The 17927-nt window shown below is 45.2% G+C and overlaps 1 protein-coding gene across 6 annotated transcripts in view; it reads left to right on the forward strand.

Moving 5' to 3' along the window:
* The window catches only part of NRG2 (neuregulin 2), an 89772-nt gene that overhangs the window by 53790 nt on the left and 18055 nt on the right, over positions 1-17927 (forward strand). For 4 of the 6 annotated variants that reach the window (XM_026858047.1, XM_026858049.1, XM_026858050.1 and 1 more), the window contains 2 exons: positions 1270-1390; positions 12142-12200. In XM_026858047.1, the coding sequence (XP_026713848.1) occupies positions 1270-1390; positions 12142-12200 (180 nt within the window). Of the gene's footprint in view, positions 1-1269; positions 1391-11813; positions 11891-12141; positions 12201-17927 lie in introns of all 6 variants that reach the window. The other 2 variants (XM_026858048.1, XM_026858051.1) reach the window with 1 other exon arrangement.

Here is a 17927-nt window from a genome sequence, read left to right on the forward strand (position 1 = left end):
CTTCCTCAAATTCTGTGTCAATGAGATGTTCAGTCTTCAGCAACTGGTCTGAAGTCACTAACCTCTCCATGAGGTTTGTTCATCCTTTGGAAAACAGGATGGAGGAGGGTATCTCCTCAGAAACCTCAAGTAGAGCATGAAAGGCACTGGAAAGTAGGTAGTAGCCACACTGCTGGTGATGTAACTGTCTTGGGATATAAGCAGGGGAGACTAGACTCCCCAGAAGGGGAGACTATCTTTAATGAGATTCAGTTGGAAAAAGAAGATGGGTTTTAGTGCCCAGCCCTTCTTTCAGTAATGTGAAGGTGAGTCTGCATTCCCCAAAACTGGTTGGCTTTTGTAACCTGTACCTGTTGCTCTAACAAAAGGTTTTTCCCTTCCTAGAGCCTTTGTCTTGCCTGTGGAGGCTCTCTCGTTTGGGGCTGTAAGTTTGTCTGAGTCATTCAGGGACAGGAATTGCAGTGAAATTCTGCAGAGTACCGTCAGTTTTGTTTGTACCTTACATGACTGGAAATCTTTTCTCCGGAAAGAAAATTGGTTTTGGAAAAGCATCTGTATCCCAAGAAACTTGCGTCATGCTGGCTGTCTTCCTTAGCACAGACCGAGGCTGACAGACTTCTGCTGAACTTCTGCTTGGTCTCTTGAGGCAGCCCCATTGGGACATGACTGAGAAATGCTCAGAAATAGGGGAGGGATAGAAGGAGCTCTTCTTGGTTGTGCTGGGCCTGTTCTGGGGACAATGAGGGCACTTGCTTCTGGCTCTGAAAACTTATTTCCTTCCAGAGATGTGGAGCAATGAAATGTCCCCTGCAGTATCTCTGGATCTTGGTCCAGTATCCTGGTGAAAATCGTGCCTCAGCAGCATGTCACCATGACTCTGTGACTCTGCAGCACGTGTTCTTCCTACCCTCCTGCCTGTCTGCTGTTGCGTGCATGTGTAAGGGGAGGGCAAGGAGAGGTGGGAAAGGGACACTTTTCCCTACAGCTTGCCAAAAATATGATCTTGTCCTGACATGCTGGCTGCTTAGAGGAAGGCATGTCCTCAGCTCCTCACTCACTTGGCCACTTTTGCTGGGAAAGGAAAGGTCAAGTCGGAGACCCAGGACCTGGAGAGGTGAAGATGGGTCTAAAGGCACAGGGTATGGTTTGTAGCTCTGGGGCTTTTACTTTGACAAATTAACTAGTCGAAAATCATCTAAGAAAACAGAATCGCCCAACAAAGGAAATAACAATATATCCTTTTTGTGTGTGTTTTTTTTCCCCTTGCAGTAACCACAACTCTCTCCTCCTGGTCCGGGCATGCTAGAAAATGCAATGAAACAGCCAAGTCCTATTGTGTCAATGGTGGTGTATGCTACTACATCGAGGGGATTAATCAGCTGTCTTGCAAGTAAGTGAGTGTAGTTCTTGTGTCAATATGGAAATTACTTGGCTGGGGGAGAGGAGACCTCTGTGCAACTGCCGGAGGAGGTGTAGCTCTGAAATTCTGGCAGTTGCAGTTTGAGCTGTGCAGGTTCAGAAAGGGAGATTAGAGGGGTGGGGGAGGAGGGTTCATATTTTCTTTTTTGTGTGAGTCCCACTGTTCACTTTTCCTGACTCTTCCTCCAAGAATATTTTTGTCCTGGCTGTTTCTTTTCTCTTTCTTCCTTTTCTCCTCTGCAGCTTCAGGGTTGGTCCCTTTTGCTCTCCCTGAGCTAGGTCAAAGCTCCACGTCCCCCGCTGACATGTCCTCCCCTCTGACCAGGGTGGCTTTCCCCAGTGCACAGTCACCTTGCTCCTCTGACTGGAGGGGGTCCCTTGCTGAGACCTGCCTCTTACCTCTCCTGTCTGTGCCTCATGGGCCCAGAAGCAGCTTTAGCACACGCCTGTTCACCATTCTCTGCCACTTTGTGGCAGGATGTGGGTTGTGTATTTCTCCCCTTCAAATGTTAAAACCTGAAAAAAAAAAAAAAAAACCCCAACAAAAACAAACCAAACAGGGAGACTTACTAAATTATCCTTCAAATGATATTTCTTGGAGAGGTTAAAGTGGGGCTGTATAGTCCGAGGGATATGGAACGGGATGTGAGACCTTTTCACCTCTGGTTCAAACCTATCACAGACAGCAAGCCCAATAGCATCTCACAGCTCACCCTTCAAGCCTAATGGGGACTGTGAATGATAAGTGAAGTCTGAATGTCAATGTAAGTACCCAAAACACTCCTGTACCTGCCCCTTGGCTCCTGCAGAGTGAGCATGAGGTAGTGCCCTGGGTGTGCATTCACTGAGCAGATGCAGCTCTGAGCTCACCTGAGGACCCAGGTGTCACTGTGCCTAGCTTGGAGAGCTCACTGTTGTCGCCCTGCATGGCCCAGAGGCCTCTCCATGGCGATGCACAGCCAAAGGTATTTACATCTGTGGATGTCAGCCTAGTACCTCTGCCACTGTGTGGTGTGATGCTTACTAGACACCTCAGCTCCTCAGGCCTTGAAGGATGCAACTGAACAGAACCATCACCCCTCCTGGAAGGGTTGTGAGCTGGATTACTTAGCACAACTCCTCCCTTCTCCCAGTACTCCTTTGTTTTGACAGGGAGCAGTAGGAAAGACCATGTGGAAATGCATTCTGTTTAGCTCCCATGCTCTCACTTTCCAATGCAAAATCAGCTGTAGTGGTAAGGACATAGTATGAACAGTGTCTTCCAGTTTCCCCCAGGCTTGCCATTTCAGACATAAAAAGAGCTGGGTGGGACAGAAGCCAGATGCTGTGGTCCTCCGCTTCCACATGTGTGAAGTGAGAGCAGCCCTTGTACACCACAGACCCATGCTTTAGGGTAGTTGTCTCTGCCATTGGCTGCTTGGTGACACTGTACATTCATCTTGCCAGAGTTCCTCATCGGAAACAAAGGGGAAGCCCCACATGAATCAAATTCACAGCCACTATTCTGGTGTAGCTGTAGCCCCAGGAAGCCCCAGCAGTTCCCATCTTTCCATACTGGGGAGGGCTCAACCCTTGATGCCTGAAGGAGTGTATGAATCAATATCTCTGCCACAATGGTACCAAAAGCATAGATCTCAAGGCTATTTCTTTTGGGAAGAGCTTGAATCCAGACCAAGACTTTTCAAATTGGATACATTTCTAATTACAGCAAGAGTTACCTGAACTCCTGCCATACACAGCTATAATGGTAAGGCTCTATTTTTCCTAATGAAGGATACACATGGTCGTTGTCAAGTGTCTTCAGCAGACAGACTGTTTTAACCAAAGTAATTCCAGCCTTGTGAAGAAACAGTTTACCTTCAAACCAGGCTGCTATGATAGCTGATGAACAGAGAGGAAGCTCAGTGATGAACACCATTAAGATTTGATATGCCATGCGAAACAGACCTAATTATTTCATATCACTTGAAAGCCTTCCTTACTTGCAGATGGTAAAATTATTTCCTTTTCTGATGAGTCCCAAGATACCAATTGCTAAAATCAGATGGGAATTGAATGGGTATGTATGGAAGGGCAGCAAAGTGTTAACCAAAAGGATGTGCTTTGAAGGTATTCACTGTCACTGTTCAGCTGCCAGAAAAGACAGTTCTGTGTTAACAGGAACCCAGGGGATCCAGGTGCCTTCCACACAGTCACACAGTACAGTCGTTTCTGATCTTACTGCTTGAGATATCTGGATGTTCTGTCTCCTTATGTATTTTATCATTAACTCATAGACTAAAGATAAGAAATCCTGGGTTTTGAAGTGGTGTAATTTTAGAGTTTCTGGACTCCAGAAGACAATAATTAGTTATTGAGGAATGTAGAAGCACTTGAGCTGAACATAGTATTTCCCATAAAATTGCTTTCCTAATAAAATGGATAATTCTTGGGGAAGGCTAATGATGGATAAATAGACTTACATTTGCCTGCCTGCAAACTAGCAAAATGCTGAAACGTTTCACAGCTTCCTCATTACACCAAGACAGGAAATCTGCTGCTGTGGTTTGTGAAAGATGCACAGATTCAGAGGAGAAACTAGAGGAGGCAAAGATGCAGGCTTTGACTTGCATTTCTGAACTCTGTAACATGGGAGCCAGACTTGGTCCTGCAGCCGTGCCATGCCTCTGAAACATGAGCATGGAGGAGATTGATAGGTCCTTCTGCATACAATCTCTTCAAATGCCTTGGAGATCAAACAAGAGCTGCATGAGCATCCTGAGCCAGGAACAACACATGTGTCCATGCGCTGTTCCCTCTTTGTTATTCTGATTAGAGTCAGCAGGACCTTGGGGGTCTTCTGGCACCATATGCCAGCTTGCAGTCCTCCTTCACTGAGTGCTGAGGAGATTCTAGCACCCTGGCACCCATGTGATGTTACCAACCTTTCCAATACTATCTATCAGAAAACATAATTTTAGAGTGTTCTTCTTTGCTACCTGCCACCATCCTGTAATCAGCTTCCTGGAGTGGATTTCATGGTTTGCAGTTGTCCAGAAGCATAGGAGATCTTTCTTGTACAAGTTACTCCTGGCACTCTGGAGCAAAAAGAGTAGCTGGGTTCTCAAATTATTTCTTTTCCTGACGTGGCTCATGCCTGATTTGTTACAGATACCACCTGAATTGGCACCTGGCTTTTTAACAGTTTTCCCAGAAACGTGTTCCTCCTCATGTTTTAAATCCTGAGGAATGAACTGGTTGCCTCTAAACTCACCTCATCCATCCCTTTTTAATACACTACATCTAGACCTTGGACAATGCAATTTCTTGCACTGGGGAAGAGCCCAGAAAAGACTTGGAGCTGTTCCAGAAATTATGTCTTTTTTTGGATTGTGTCCTTGTATAATTTTGTCATTAATTAGAAGTAAATTCTACACATGCCAGTGTCAAAGGAAACCTGAACATGATAAAATCTGTGCTGTTATCTTGACTCTGCAAACAGACCACCTGGAAGTTAGATGGGAGAAGTGTGATCTGCCTCAGATACTCTGCAAATTTTCAGCATAAACCCAGGAAATGACTGAGCCACACACATACCGAATTAACTCCACAGCCCTAGTAAATTAAAAAGCCCCAGGCTCTTATTGACAGGAGAATTTCTCGACCCTTCTCCAGACCATTTTGTTCAGAGAGGCCTTACAAGTTGGCAGATTTCTCACCATAACTGTAGGGAAGTGGCAAGTCTGAGTAAAGCAAATTCAGTGCCTGCAGAAGGGATGCACACAAACAAGTCTCAAGGCCTTGAGTTGGGCTGGGACATAGAAGAGCAGTGGCTGGTTTGTTGTGTCAAGCTGAACATAGTGCTTGGGGTGGCCTCTGATCTTGGGCCTGCCTTGGTCCTGGAGCCCATTGGGTTCTTGGCACAACTTAGAGCAGTTTGAGGCAGCTCTAACCTTTCATTGCTGGGTGCCATACCCCACCGGGTTGTGCTGGTGTGTGTATCCCAGCAGAAATCCTCTTTTTCCCAGTTAGGTTTCGGCACACAATATCTACAGTTGGGGTCTTCCCAGCCAAACAGAGAAACAAAGCCAAGTGTCATCATTGCACAGTCCTTCTCTGGCCACTTAAACACGCTTCATGACTCTTGTGCAGTTGATGTAAACAAAATAGCTGGTTCCCTGGGCCAGGATCTTCCTACATTTCATGGGATCAGAAGATTTAAAGGGCTTCGTAGAGCAACACTCCCCCCATCATGTTGGACTGGTTGTACTTGCAGTAGTCAGGCTGAAGGATTTACAAATGCTGACAGATAAACAGACTCTCTGGGTTTGGGCTGACAGCATTGTGTTACATGAGAGAGTGAGGTCAGCAGCCTGCGGCACCTCAGGTGAAAAGTGAAAGTCTAGGAGAGAATAAAAAACAAAACAAAGCAAAAGAGAAAAGATCAATTCATTTTTAAACTGGCTGATGTGTGCAAATCACCAATTTACAAAATGACATGTTCACTTCCTAGAAGCCCATTTGCCTACCTCCTCCGTGTATATTGTTCCTGCAGATTTTGCCCAGGAAAGGGGAAAGATCATTCTGAAGGGTCAGCCACCTTGCCAGCTCCCCTGTGCTTTTGCACAGCACCATTCAAAGGAGTGAACATCAGGCTGATCTCCTACAGCCGTGGTCCTGCTTGCAGCACAGTTTGCCCAGCCCCCTGCGGTGTCAGAAGCTCTGCCATCCCTCCCAACCATGCTGCCGACTTGGTCAGCACGAGCTGCACATTGCGCAACCACTGGGATGTCACTGCCTCATATGAATGTATGAGCAGTTCTGTGGGGAGGTGTTGCAACGTCCGTGGAAATGAAGAGCCCACAGTGTTGAGCTAGGGGTGAAAATCTCAACATCCTGTTCCAAATCTCCCGAACTAGCCAGGACTCATTCACTGGGGTTTGCATGCTGTTTATCTTGGGTGATGAGATCAGGGACCTTTTCAGGTTCAAGTGGCCCATCTATGCATCTCGTTAAATGTGTTCTTTTTAATGCACATATAACTATAGTAGACCCTTGAGAACCATAAGGGTGTGGAAACTGATCCTGCAACAGCAAGGCTCAGTGAAGCCACCAGCACAGATCCTGCTGAGCTCCCACGGCTCAGTTGGAGCTGTGCTGTTGTCTTCACTGAGCACAGAAGTTGGTGTCTCTGAGGTTTAGACTACTATACAGCAAACATGCCTTGATTAGCTGCTCTGGATAATGCCTCTGCATTTATTCTGGTTGCTTTCTTTTCTTCCCATCAGTGATTTTGTGGAGTCCAGCCTTTTGTGGCTCTCCAGAGCCTGATCATCTGGGACTGGTCAGGGGACAATGACAGAACTGTCTTCTTTTTCAGCCCTTCACACAAATAAGCAACATGCTGGAAACATTACTCCATTTTCTCATATCAGTGCATTGTGTTCTTCTGCTACAGCTTCTCCTTATCCTGTTATTTTGAAGCACCTGCTCATTCACATCCTTCTGTAACCTGTACTGCTTTATGAGAGCTACCGAATTTGGCATATTTTAATTAAGATCTGGGGGAGCAAAGGAAATATCCCAACCCTTGCAAGATTCAGATCAACAGCTAGGCAGAAAAAGTTTTGCTTCCACCAGGAATGCTATGATAATAATGTTATTAATTAATAGTAGTAAATAATAATTAACAATAATTATTGCTCTGCCCTGATACAGAGAAAAAGGTCAAAGTTTCTCAGTTTTCATAAATAAAAAAGTGCTCTGCAAACAACATAGAAATGGGTCATTCAAACCATTTTGGTGTGTACTTTTTGAGATGCTTTATTTGGCTGATCATCTTACTCCATTTTTTTTTTACCATGTAAATATTCAACTGCAATTCATCTTGAACCCAGAAGCAGAATTTTGTGGATGTTTTCAAAATGGGATTTTTTAAAAGTCATGAAGAATCAGTCAAAACTGAAAGAATTGGACATTTTCCAGCAACAACAGAATCTGGACAGAAAAACCCTGACCAGTTTTATCAATGGCATTTTCGAGTAATAAATTTTCAGATGTGGCTATTTTTTAAAAAATTTTCATGCACCTGGCTAGGCACAGATGGATGGAGTTAAGCACAGGCAGTCTTGGGGGTTCTCCACACAGGCTAGAGAGGGGTCGAGGTGCTGTCTGCAAGAGCCTGGTGCAGCCTTCTACTTCCCCAAGACTGTTCCTACAGGCCCAGCTTTGTCCACTTCCCTTGGCCTTTGAGGAGAGACATCTTGGGCCTCTGTGACACCCATGAATGGACCAGGAATTCCAAAGGTACTGTTTGCAGGAATAGTCCACCATCTGTGTAGTCCCTGCAAGAGTTTTCAAAAGGAGGAGGGACTCCATTTTGCTGGGACTGCCAGCCAAAACTTCTTGACTAGGGCCAAATGTGCAAGAAGGATGCCATGATCAAAGACTATCTCATGGTTCTTGACCTTAGTGAGCCTTAACTTTCAGGTATGTCCCTCAGGCCATATGCTTGGCCACTGAAGAAGAGCTGCCCAGAAGCCTGCACCACGGGCAGCAGATTCTGCATGCAGAAGGGATGCTTTCAACTGCTCTTCCTGTCCAGACTGGGAGGCTCATGGTCAATGCATGCTGGAAATTTCTTTCCCAGAAGTCACATCTGGAGCCATAGTATTAAATAAAGAATCATCTTCATCAGCCTAGACATATGAGTCAGCTAAAAAAATGGAAACCATGAGGACTGCATGCTCTCTAAGGTCTCCTGGTCACTGTTGCTGCCAGCAGCCCTGTTTGTGAGGAATCAGGAACCAGGGACACCAGAATGTCTTGACAGCTTGGGAGGTGACAGAGGTGCTCATCCTCATGAGGGATTCTTTTCTGTCACTTCTCCCAGTGCTGATACACTAGTAACTAAAGAAGAAAAGCCCAAGCTGTCCTAGACACAGACAGTTATCTACTGCCTTCCCTGGAAAGCTCTTCTCCCCACTCACACTAAGCTGACTGAAGATGAGCTGTGTGGTGGCTGTCATGGCATCAAAGCTTCTTTGACACTTTTATGTTTTGCTTTTTCACTTCTCACCTATTTCTTTCTCTGGGTTTTTATTTACTTTCACCATTTTTCACATTATTTTAAGTCTTTCCTTAATGGCATGCAGTTTCAGTCACAATGAAGTTCCAGACTTGGCTGACCTCTTGCAGATGTGCACCTGAGAGTTTTAGCTCCTTTCAGACAAAGCACCCCTTTTCGACATCTGCTTCATTCCGCAGCACTCCCAAGCCCCATCAGTGTGCTCACAACATGTGTGAAATCTCAGATCCCAGACAAATGGGCAGCACATTGCAAGCTAAACTGGATACCCTTGAAGACCCTGTGAATAAGTCCATGACTCTGCCAGTCAGGACTGAGAAGCCATCTTCTGTTTTGGATGCCTTGTTCAAATCCCAGTGAAATCTCTTAAAGGTTTCTCCAAAGTCATGCTTCCCTAGGGCTGTCCTTCTGAGTCCACATCACCCAGCTGCCTCAGGTTTGTGCTCTTTGATTGCCAGCGGAGCATCTTCTTCACTCCACTTCCCAGCACCAGCTTCCTCTGCTTCACCACGGGGAAGGTCAACAGGCCTCATGTCTGATGGTAACACCTTGGGCTGGGCTTTCCTTGGAGCTGGCTGGGCTCCCTAGTATTGTAATGATGTTACCGGTACGTCTACCTTTCCTATGCTCCAAGATGAATGTCCAAATATGAGAAAAGAGAATGAATTTTTCAAAGATATTTGCCTGACCAGGGGGTCAGATTTACAGTTTCAAAAGTGACTTGGTTACTGAGAAACTTAAGTGTAGGACTAGGGAGTTCAGTGGAACCTCTTGCAGAGTCATACCCTTAAGCTCTCCCTACCCCAGATGCTGTGCAGCACAGAAAACAGGTTTGGTCATGGGCAATGAGGGTGCACCAGCTTTTATGCTTAGTGCAGACCTACCAAAACTGCAGTGAAAGCCAGCAAGAAATCAGGTGCCAAGCCACATCAGTCACACAGGGCCTTCCAAAGCTTTCTTCTCCGAGAAGGACAGCAGGTGAGATGTCTCCTGGACATGGGGCACCTTATCTTGGAGAATGGGGAACTGCCTTCTCTAAGGGAAAGATGAACAGGTTTGGAGCTGTTGAGGAGGATGACAGTAGATGGGATGGAGAGATTATGCAGCCTTTTATTATCTGTATCTTCTCCTTGGATCATGCTGGATGCAGAGGTGCACCTGTAAGTCCCGTGTAAGCATCCAGTATCCAGCACTGAGGCTCATACTACCTCTGGAGTACCAGCAGGTTGTCCCATGGGCAGATGGCCTCCTTCAGGAGCCTGTGGCAGTGCTCTGTCAGTGTGTCAGCCCTTTGCCCTGGGAGTTTTAATGCAGGTCTCCAGGCAGGGTTTAGACATCTGTGCACTGGGGGAATGGCACCAGCCATGTCCATCACCACAGCTGGGAGACCTTTACACCAGGCCTTTTGCCCAGCCACCTGGTGCCTCCTCAAGTCCTTCCCCAGACCTCAGCTGATTTCACTTCTCCCATTTGGAGAGGAGCCCTCCAGCTTGGAGAAGTGTGTCTCCTTGTGGGCTGGTGTGGCTGCTGAGAGCCCCTGCTGCTCTCTCCTGTGATCCCCACCTGCTGGCTCAGATCAGTGTATGTCCATGATGAAGGAGAACTATTAAAAATCAATGTTTTCTGGTCATAATGAATAGGGAAGACTTCTCTAATTTCTACCTCTTCCCCCAAGGGAACTAAATAGTTGCTGACAAAAACTGTCTGTGTTCCATTAAGCAAGTAGAGAGAAGCAGGAATTAATCTCTCTTCTTGACTATTTTTATTGCTACTGGAATTGCCTATCTGTAACGTGCCATCTAAACATAAATCTGTCAAGAACAACAAATGCTGCCATAGCCCTTGAACAACAGTACAGAACTAATCTGCCAACAACCTTTGGAACTACAAAGCTTTGGTCTTATTAAACATCAAAGCCATCCCTTCTGCATCCCCTTTGCTGTGTCCAAAGACTGGGAGCAGGGGTTAGCATACCTTTGGGAGATATGAAAAGGTCAGATCTGCACTGCCCATGCACTGTGCCGAAGGTGCTCTGGCGCTTGCTGTCCTTTATAGTGGACTGTAAGGGAGCCAAAGCATTGAACTCTGGTCCACATCCTTTTCGGTGAGTTGTTTTTCAGTCCCTTATTGTTGACCAGCTGAGGTCTGCTGAACACTGAGGAATAGTGAGATCTTGTGGGGTGGCATCTGAGAGCAAGGAAGGTCTGGCAAGCATGAGGTGCAGGGCCTACAGCCCCGCTTATCCCGGGAAGTTGTAAATCAGATGTTAAGATGCTAGCTACAATGATAAAACCCTCTTAAGCACAGAGGAGGGAGAGGTTGGTTGGGGAGAGAGGGTGATGTGGGACAGGCAGGTAAGCACTAGGACTTCAAGAAAACTAGGGATAATTTTGAGGGACTGTCCAAAGAAGCCAGAAGAAAAGATGTGAAATGAGGGAGATAAGTGCCTGGGGGAGAAGCATTTGACTACCCACTGCTGAGCTCCCGTCACTTCCCAGGTTCACCTGCAGCTGTGGCAGGTCACAACGCAGAGGTGCAGGTGCTGCTGCACCAGGCATGGTACAGCACTTCCACTGCACCTCTGCCCACATCCCCGTGCTCCCCAAACCTGACTCAGCTGGGAGCTGCTCCAGGGAGCTTACTTATGAGCTGAGGCCTGTGTCTGATGGCCCTTGTCCGCAGGGCACCATCCCTGCCACTGCAGCATCGTGCCCATGAGCTGCCACATCCTGGCCCAACACATAACCTCAGCTGGGATAGCCTGAGAGCCTCGCAGTTGAGCAGCATGTCAGAACTGTTCAGTTCAGCTTTCTTCTCTGTCCCTTTCTCTCTGTTAACACAGAGATTCTGCCCATGCTTTCTCTCTAACCGCAACATAACCCTTTTCCCTGGAACATCCTGTGGGTGCTTCTGGGGTAATAACAGGAAGATGCTTGCCGTACACAACACTCGCTGTCGCCTGATCGGTTGCTCACCGCTCTGTGGCACCTCTTGCCAGTCTTGTCTAGATAGCAGCTCCAAGGAGAGTCTCTGAAAGTAGCATCCAGCCCATCTCAATCTTCCTGCCAGCTGGTGCTTCTAGCAGGTGAGAAGGAAGGAGGCAGGCAGAGGAGGAAAGGAGGGGTTTGGCTGGCTGCTTGAAGACCCAGGCCAAAAATAGAGCTGGAATGCTGATGTTGCAGGTGCCTGGTTAAAGCAAAGTGAAGAGTAAATATGCGCGTAAAAGCCTTTATTTTTTCCATTCATCACAATGCACTTTTTATTTCTGACATTAGCCTCAAGAATGGTGCCAGACATGTTCTGTGATTTCTCCCCTTTTCCCCTCCAGATGTCCAAACGGATTCTTCGGACAGAGGTGTTTGGAGAAACTGCCTTTGCGATTGTACATGCCAGATCCTAAGCAAAGTATGTTTGAAGAAAAAAATACACCACACTACTTAAAACCTCCCGGGCACAGCGGTGAATGTAGAGTGGTCTAGTCAGGAATGGTTCTTGGTGTCAGCTTTGGGCTAGGGCTTAGGGATGCAGGTAAGGGTGAAGGCTGAAAGCAGATGGATAGGAGTTGTGGAAGGGATCAGAAGGGGCCTCAGTTCAGTCTGTTTGGGTGTCATTTTGCTATCTTGTTTCTCTCTTTCTGGTTTTCTTTCTTTCGGTAGGTGTCCAATCGAATTCACGGGAGACCGGTGTCAGCATTTCGCAATGGTCAGCTTCTCCAGTATGTCTCTTTCTACTTCTCTCTCTCCCTGGTTATTGTAGCTCTGTGTTGTGTCCTTAAAGCAGGTTCTTCTGTTCTCCAAGAGCCCTCTTCCTGCCTTGTGCGCTCCCAGCTCTGCTTGGCTGTAAGAGGAGCTGTGATCGTGTCCAAGAGGAGAATTTGGGGTCTTGTTATCTCCCCATTTGATAGAATGGGTTCTGCTTTCATTTCTGATTGAACTTAATGTTGCTTGCTCTTTCCATGCAAAATGCAAATAAGGCACAACGTTATGTGGTGTGCTGTGTGAGAACAGTCTGTGTGACACGCTGTATCTGCTAGCATTACTGTGTCAGGATGGACTATGTTGTGCAGTGCAAGAGATGTACATTTTCCCATGAAGGGGATACGTGTGTCTCTCTGTACCAACTGAGGAAATCACAGCGAGAGCTGTAATGAAATTTCCCCTGAGGTGAGGTGGTATTTCTGTTTCCAGAAGCTAAAGCAAGCATCAGTTGCTGTTCAGGTGAGATGGTTGGAGGCTGGCTCAGGGTCAGACTCTGGGGCAGGCCCAGGGGCTGGACAGGGCACACCTGCACGTCTGCAGCCCCAGGGGTCACACTGGTAGCTGCCACTGTCTCAGGTTCCTCACACCTCACACCATGTAGGATGCAGGCTAAATCTGCTGACTGGGCATCTCAGGCTGTGTCCCTTCTGGACACAGAGATGTTCCTGTCTCTCTGCTGCGGGGTTGGACAGCCTTGCAGGTGGGGTTATGTCTAACTGCAGTGACTGATCCTTTAACCTCCTGTTCAGTGGGTGTCTATACTCCAGAGTCCTCGTACTTAGTGCTTCCCTGTTTCTAGTTTTCAGTTCCTGCAGGCTCTAGGTCTCCACAGATGCATTGCTTATAGACATCATTAGCTCATTTTGTTCAAGGCAGGTAATTTTTCCAGGTCCATACTCAGACAGTGGGGTCCTGGTCTGGGTAAGAACTGACCTGAAAGGGGGTGCAGTTACGCTGCAGGAAATCAGCCACTGTGACCCTCTGTGTGACCTATCCCGGCTCCATGCTGTCCATTTGGACACCCACAAATGGTGGTTTTAAAAAGAGACTTTTTTAAAAGAGCCACAGAAGAGGCTTTAATTAGAGGGAACCAGAGGAGAAATGCCTCTCCAGGATGACTCCTTGATTGCCAGTACCTCCTCTTTCACCACTCTGTAAGAAATCCTGCAGTCCTCATCCTGATCTGGCAGTAGCAGGAGTCTCATTAGCACGTGCTAATAGCTGGCAAGTGCTCCCATTAGACTCTCTTCTACAGAGTATGCAGACAAGATGCAAATAGGCTTTGTGAGGCCCTTGGGACAGCTTGATGTTTTCACATTGCCTTTTGTTCCAAATTGGCTTCAAAAGTTGAAACCTCCATTGATTTATTTTTTCAGACTAAAACATCCAAGTAAGCTCTTCTTAAAATGACAAAACAAAATGTTCTGTTTTGATCTTTAACCTGATGCAAAGGGTTTCCTTTCTGCTTTCAAGTCCATGGTATCAGAGACCCTGGCTGCAGACAGCAGGGGGATGCTCACCCAGTGAAGATGATTTATAACATATTTCGTGAGGTGGTATCCAACAAGCTTAAACATTATTGCTACCATGCTGTAAAACCAAATCAGGGGTGAAAATTAGTTTTATGTCAGGAAAATGCCTTTTCAGAACATTAATGGCAAGAGTAAACAGCATTGTGTTTTTTCCCCAGCCTGGAGAATCCATCTCTTTATGGGAATGAAATTTGTTTAAATGTTATTCATGTGTTAGAGGAACAATAAGAACTTTAAGACCGGCACATGTACATTTACTTACCTCGATTCTGCTTTAACCACAGGATAGTAAGGTAAAAACAGATTAACAATCCAGGTTACCTGTCTGAACTTGGATAAAAATCATCTAAGAAGATGATTCATATGTGTTTATAGCTGTTTTCACTTTCAGGTCACAGCTGGGTAATATATGTAGCAGAAACACTGCAGAAAAGCATGCACTGAACTTGCACTTTCCGAATAGGAGAGGTGTTTCACTTGACTCTGGACTGTGCAAAGGCTTACTTTCTACTTTGATCAATAATTAGGGCACAGTCGAAGTTGTTGTTGCTCTATAATAAACTCAGTGCTTCATCCCATATGGGTTCTGACAGGTCAAAAGCTGAAACAGATTAAATGAGGTTCAGGCATTTCCACTGGAAATAAAATAGCTCTGTCCTGATTCATGTTTTGAGAACATTGCCAGCCTTGACAGGTACTTAAATAGTAAATAATGACATCTACACTGGTGGTGTTTTAAAATTATTTGGAGTATTTTAGGTTTTCAGATTGGAGCCTTCTGATTCTTTAATATTATTAAATATCAGAATTAAATATTACAATATGACTTTTAGTAGGTATGTTCCAGGGCTGAGTGAGAGTCTCTGCAGAGTGAACTAACTGACAAGATATGGCAAATTCTTTGCTGAATTTGGGCCAGAGATGGAGAAGGTGCAGCATCCCAGCATCATCCCAGATGTATGTCTTCCTTCTGGGAGCAGCTTCCTACCTCATCAGTTTAAACTCTTATTCAGATTTTGCTTAGGTAAAACTCCCCATGTACTCTAGGAGTTCAGGCTATCTTTGTCTATGTGACAGGTAGCTCTGGAGCTTTGTCTGAAATACCTGCTAGACAACTGCAATTATGTAGATGAAAATCACGTGAATTTAGATAGATTTTCTCCCACGTGATGTTTCTCTATGTTGCTGTGACAACTATATGACTAAGTGCCTACTGCCAAGCATTCTGGGTATATACAAAGATGGAGGTTTTTTTCTTATATTGCACTCACACTGTTGCTATTTTCTAACAGATTGGTACAGAGGAACTCTCTAGGAATGGTATTATTGGACTAGCTCAGAGGCATCTCTAGCTCGACCCTTGTTTGGATGAATAGCATTTGGTTTTGGTAGGAATTTGCAACAGCAGAATTCAAGCAAGTATGTCAGCGGTTGGTTCCTATCTGCTTGTATGGAGTTTACATTTTATTTTGCTTGCACTGTAATGCAAATGTAATAGGAAATGTGTTGAAATATTGGAGAAAAAGCAAAGCATGGTAAAACTGTTCCTTATCTGAGAAAATGGATACATAGTGCAGACAACATCGCTCTGGCCTAACAGGGTGTCGCTTTGAGCAGAGCTGTGGTGCCTGACTGTATGGGGTCTCTAAGCCTGCCTTTATGTTAAGTCTGCATTAGTCTAAGCCACCCTGATGGCCTGTTTTCTGGCAAGGCTCATACCCTAAGGAGATCGAAGGCAGCACGTTTATTTGGGGCAGCAGTGGCTAGGGATGTGTAGGCAGTTGGCTACCATCAGTCAGCAGACGGACAACAACCTGATAAGCAACAGCAACACAGATGAGGGCCTTTGAGACACTGACACATAGTAATCCCACATCCAGGAAGTATGGGCAGAGTGTCACAGGGAAACTTAAAAGCTTTATCCTGTTTATCATAGGTCAGTTTTAGGAAGTATAATAGATGGCTTTTCCACATTCATCAGAACAGAAAACCTACCAGAAGGATGGAAGGATAGATGTCAGAGCAAACAACTGCACGTTCACTGAGATTAAAATAGTTGGTACTAAAGGTACATAACGGAGAAGAAAAAGATGTCCTGACTTAAGATGTGCTGACTTAAGCCTGGTTAGATCCCTTTTGTCTGTATGAAATTTCAGTGATCTGTTGGTCTCTGTGCAGGCTCCTCCATCCATGCATAAGGAATTGGCTGATGGACCAAGGAACTAACCTGTAAGAGGCTGTACAATATTACTGAGGGGCATTAAATAAACATTTAAAGCAGTTTTAATTTAGACTGAAGGGGAATTATTGGCATTGAACAGAGAGGACAGTGATTGTCTGCAATTACAATATAAACAGAAATGCACTGGTACATGAGAATACAGAGAATTACTTCCACGGGTAAGGAGTCATTAAATCATCTTACTAAAGTGTTTGTCACATCGAGGTCTTCACAGTTCTATGTCTCCATGCAATTATAGTTGCAGATATAATTAATATATATACTGCATTGTACATACTATGATAAAGTCATATTGTCTGCTAGTTTCAGGAGTTAGATCTTGCAGTTATGATGTAACTCCAATGAAACCAGAGGGCTAGGAGATCCTAACTCTAAAATGTGACCTAAATCAGGAATCCTTCCTGATCCTAGTCACAAGGAATGGATGGAATGTGCAGGCAAGGAGTAACCAACCATGCTGTCAATCTGAGTTCATATCATGAACTCATCTTCTGACCCTTGTTCTCCCTGCCCCCTCTTTGGAGCAGTAGTGCAGCAAGACTTCATTACTTTTTCAGTGAGGTTTTAAACATCTGTGTTAGAGGTTTGAATCCAAATTCATACCCCAGGCCCCCTTCCTAGTCACTGCAGAGGGTTTGGCACCCAAGGATGTGTATCTGGCTAATTGAACTCCAGTGCTACCATCAGGATGTGATGCCTCATCTTCCAGAAGTGCAGAGAGTATGGAGTAAAAACTCACAGGTTTAGCTGTCAGATGTCTCTCCTGGAGCCCTGCTACAGATAGCTGCAGAGTCACAGATCACAGCTGTCTTTGGCTGGCTGTCCATGCACTACCGAGAACAGAAGTTTAATACAACAAACTATCTGCAGCCTGAATGAATCCATTGCATGAATACCCAGAACCATTTTGCCTTTGCAGTCAGATCTTCACTTCTGCTGGCACATGTGGGTGAAAAGTTCAGCAATATCACAGAAGAGTCAAGAAGCATACCTAATATGAGACCTTCTGGTTGGTACTGGAGACCCACCCAATTGACAGATGTCTGCTGGGTCCAGCTTCATAGACGCAACTATGGTTAGCAGCTCTTTCCATAACCGAGAAGCATGTCCAGAATCATCCTTCCTTTTATTAAAAAAAAAAAAAAAAAAAAAAGTGCTGGCACCTGTATTTCATAGCTGCGTGTTCTACATCAGATCAAGATCTAGCTCTGCCTTCTCTCATCTACAAGGAACTTTTCAGGTCTTTGTAAAACCCTGCTGGAAGTTTACCAATAAATTGCCAGGCTTTGGGCTAGCTGGTTGTAAAGGTTTTGTAAATTACATTGGCAGCTATTTCACTCTTCATGAGGCCAAGATACTGAAAGTTAAACATCGTGGGCAGGAACATTCATACCTTGCCTAAGCCTGTGCATTTGGATTCTTCCCATTTGTGATTTATGGAACAATTTAGAAATTTGGGATGAAGTTTTATGTTTATGCTTGTATTTTGTGTGGAATCTGAAATTTCATCTTAACTTTGCTATGTCCCAAAATAATTGTCACTGATCTGGAGGACAGTTGTCATACCATTCATCTCTTTGTTTAGTGAAATGTTTTAATTTTCTGCTTTGTGACCTAATTGAAGTCTGTATCCTGCCTGTAAACATCCTGGAATAGAACTGACATTCATATACAGTGTAACTAGCATATTCTCAATTTTTACCCCATATTTCACCTTGGTTTCTTTACAAACCGAATTTTTAGTTGGAGTCTTCCTACTGGTCTGCTTTGGAAGCACAAAGCAGCGTTTTCTGCTACCCATTGGGAGAGCAGGGTTTATCTTCAACTTTGGGCTCCACTAAGAATCTGTTGTTCAGGCATCAAATCCCTTTTTTGAAGGGGAGAAGGACATCTACCCTTATGCATAGTAT

The sequence above is a fragment of the Athene cunicularia genome (assembly GCF_003259725.1).
Source record: "Athene cunicularia isolate RWA chromosome 13 unlocalized genomic scaffold, athCun1 chr13_part1, whole genome shotgun sequence".
Lineage (NCBI taxonomy): Eukaryota > Metazoa > Chordata > Aves > Strigiformes > Strigidae > Athene > Athene cunicularia.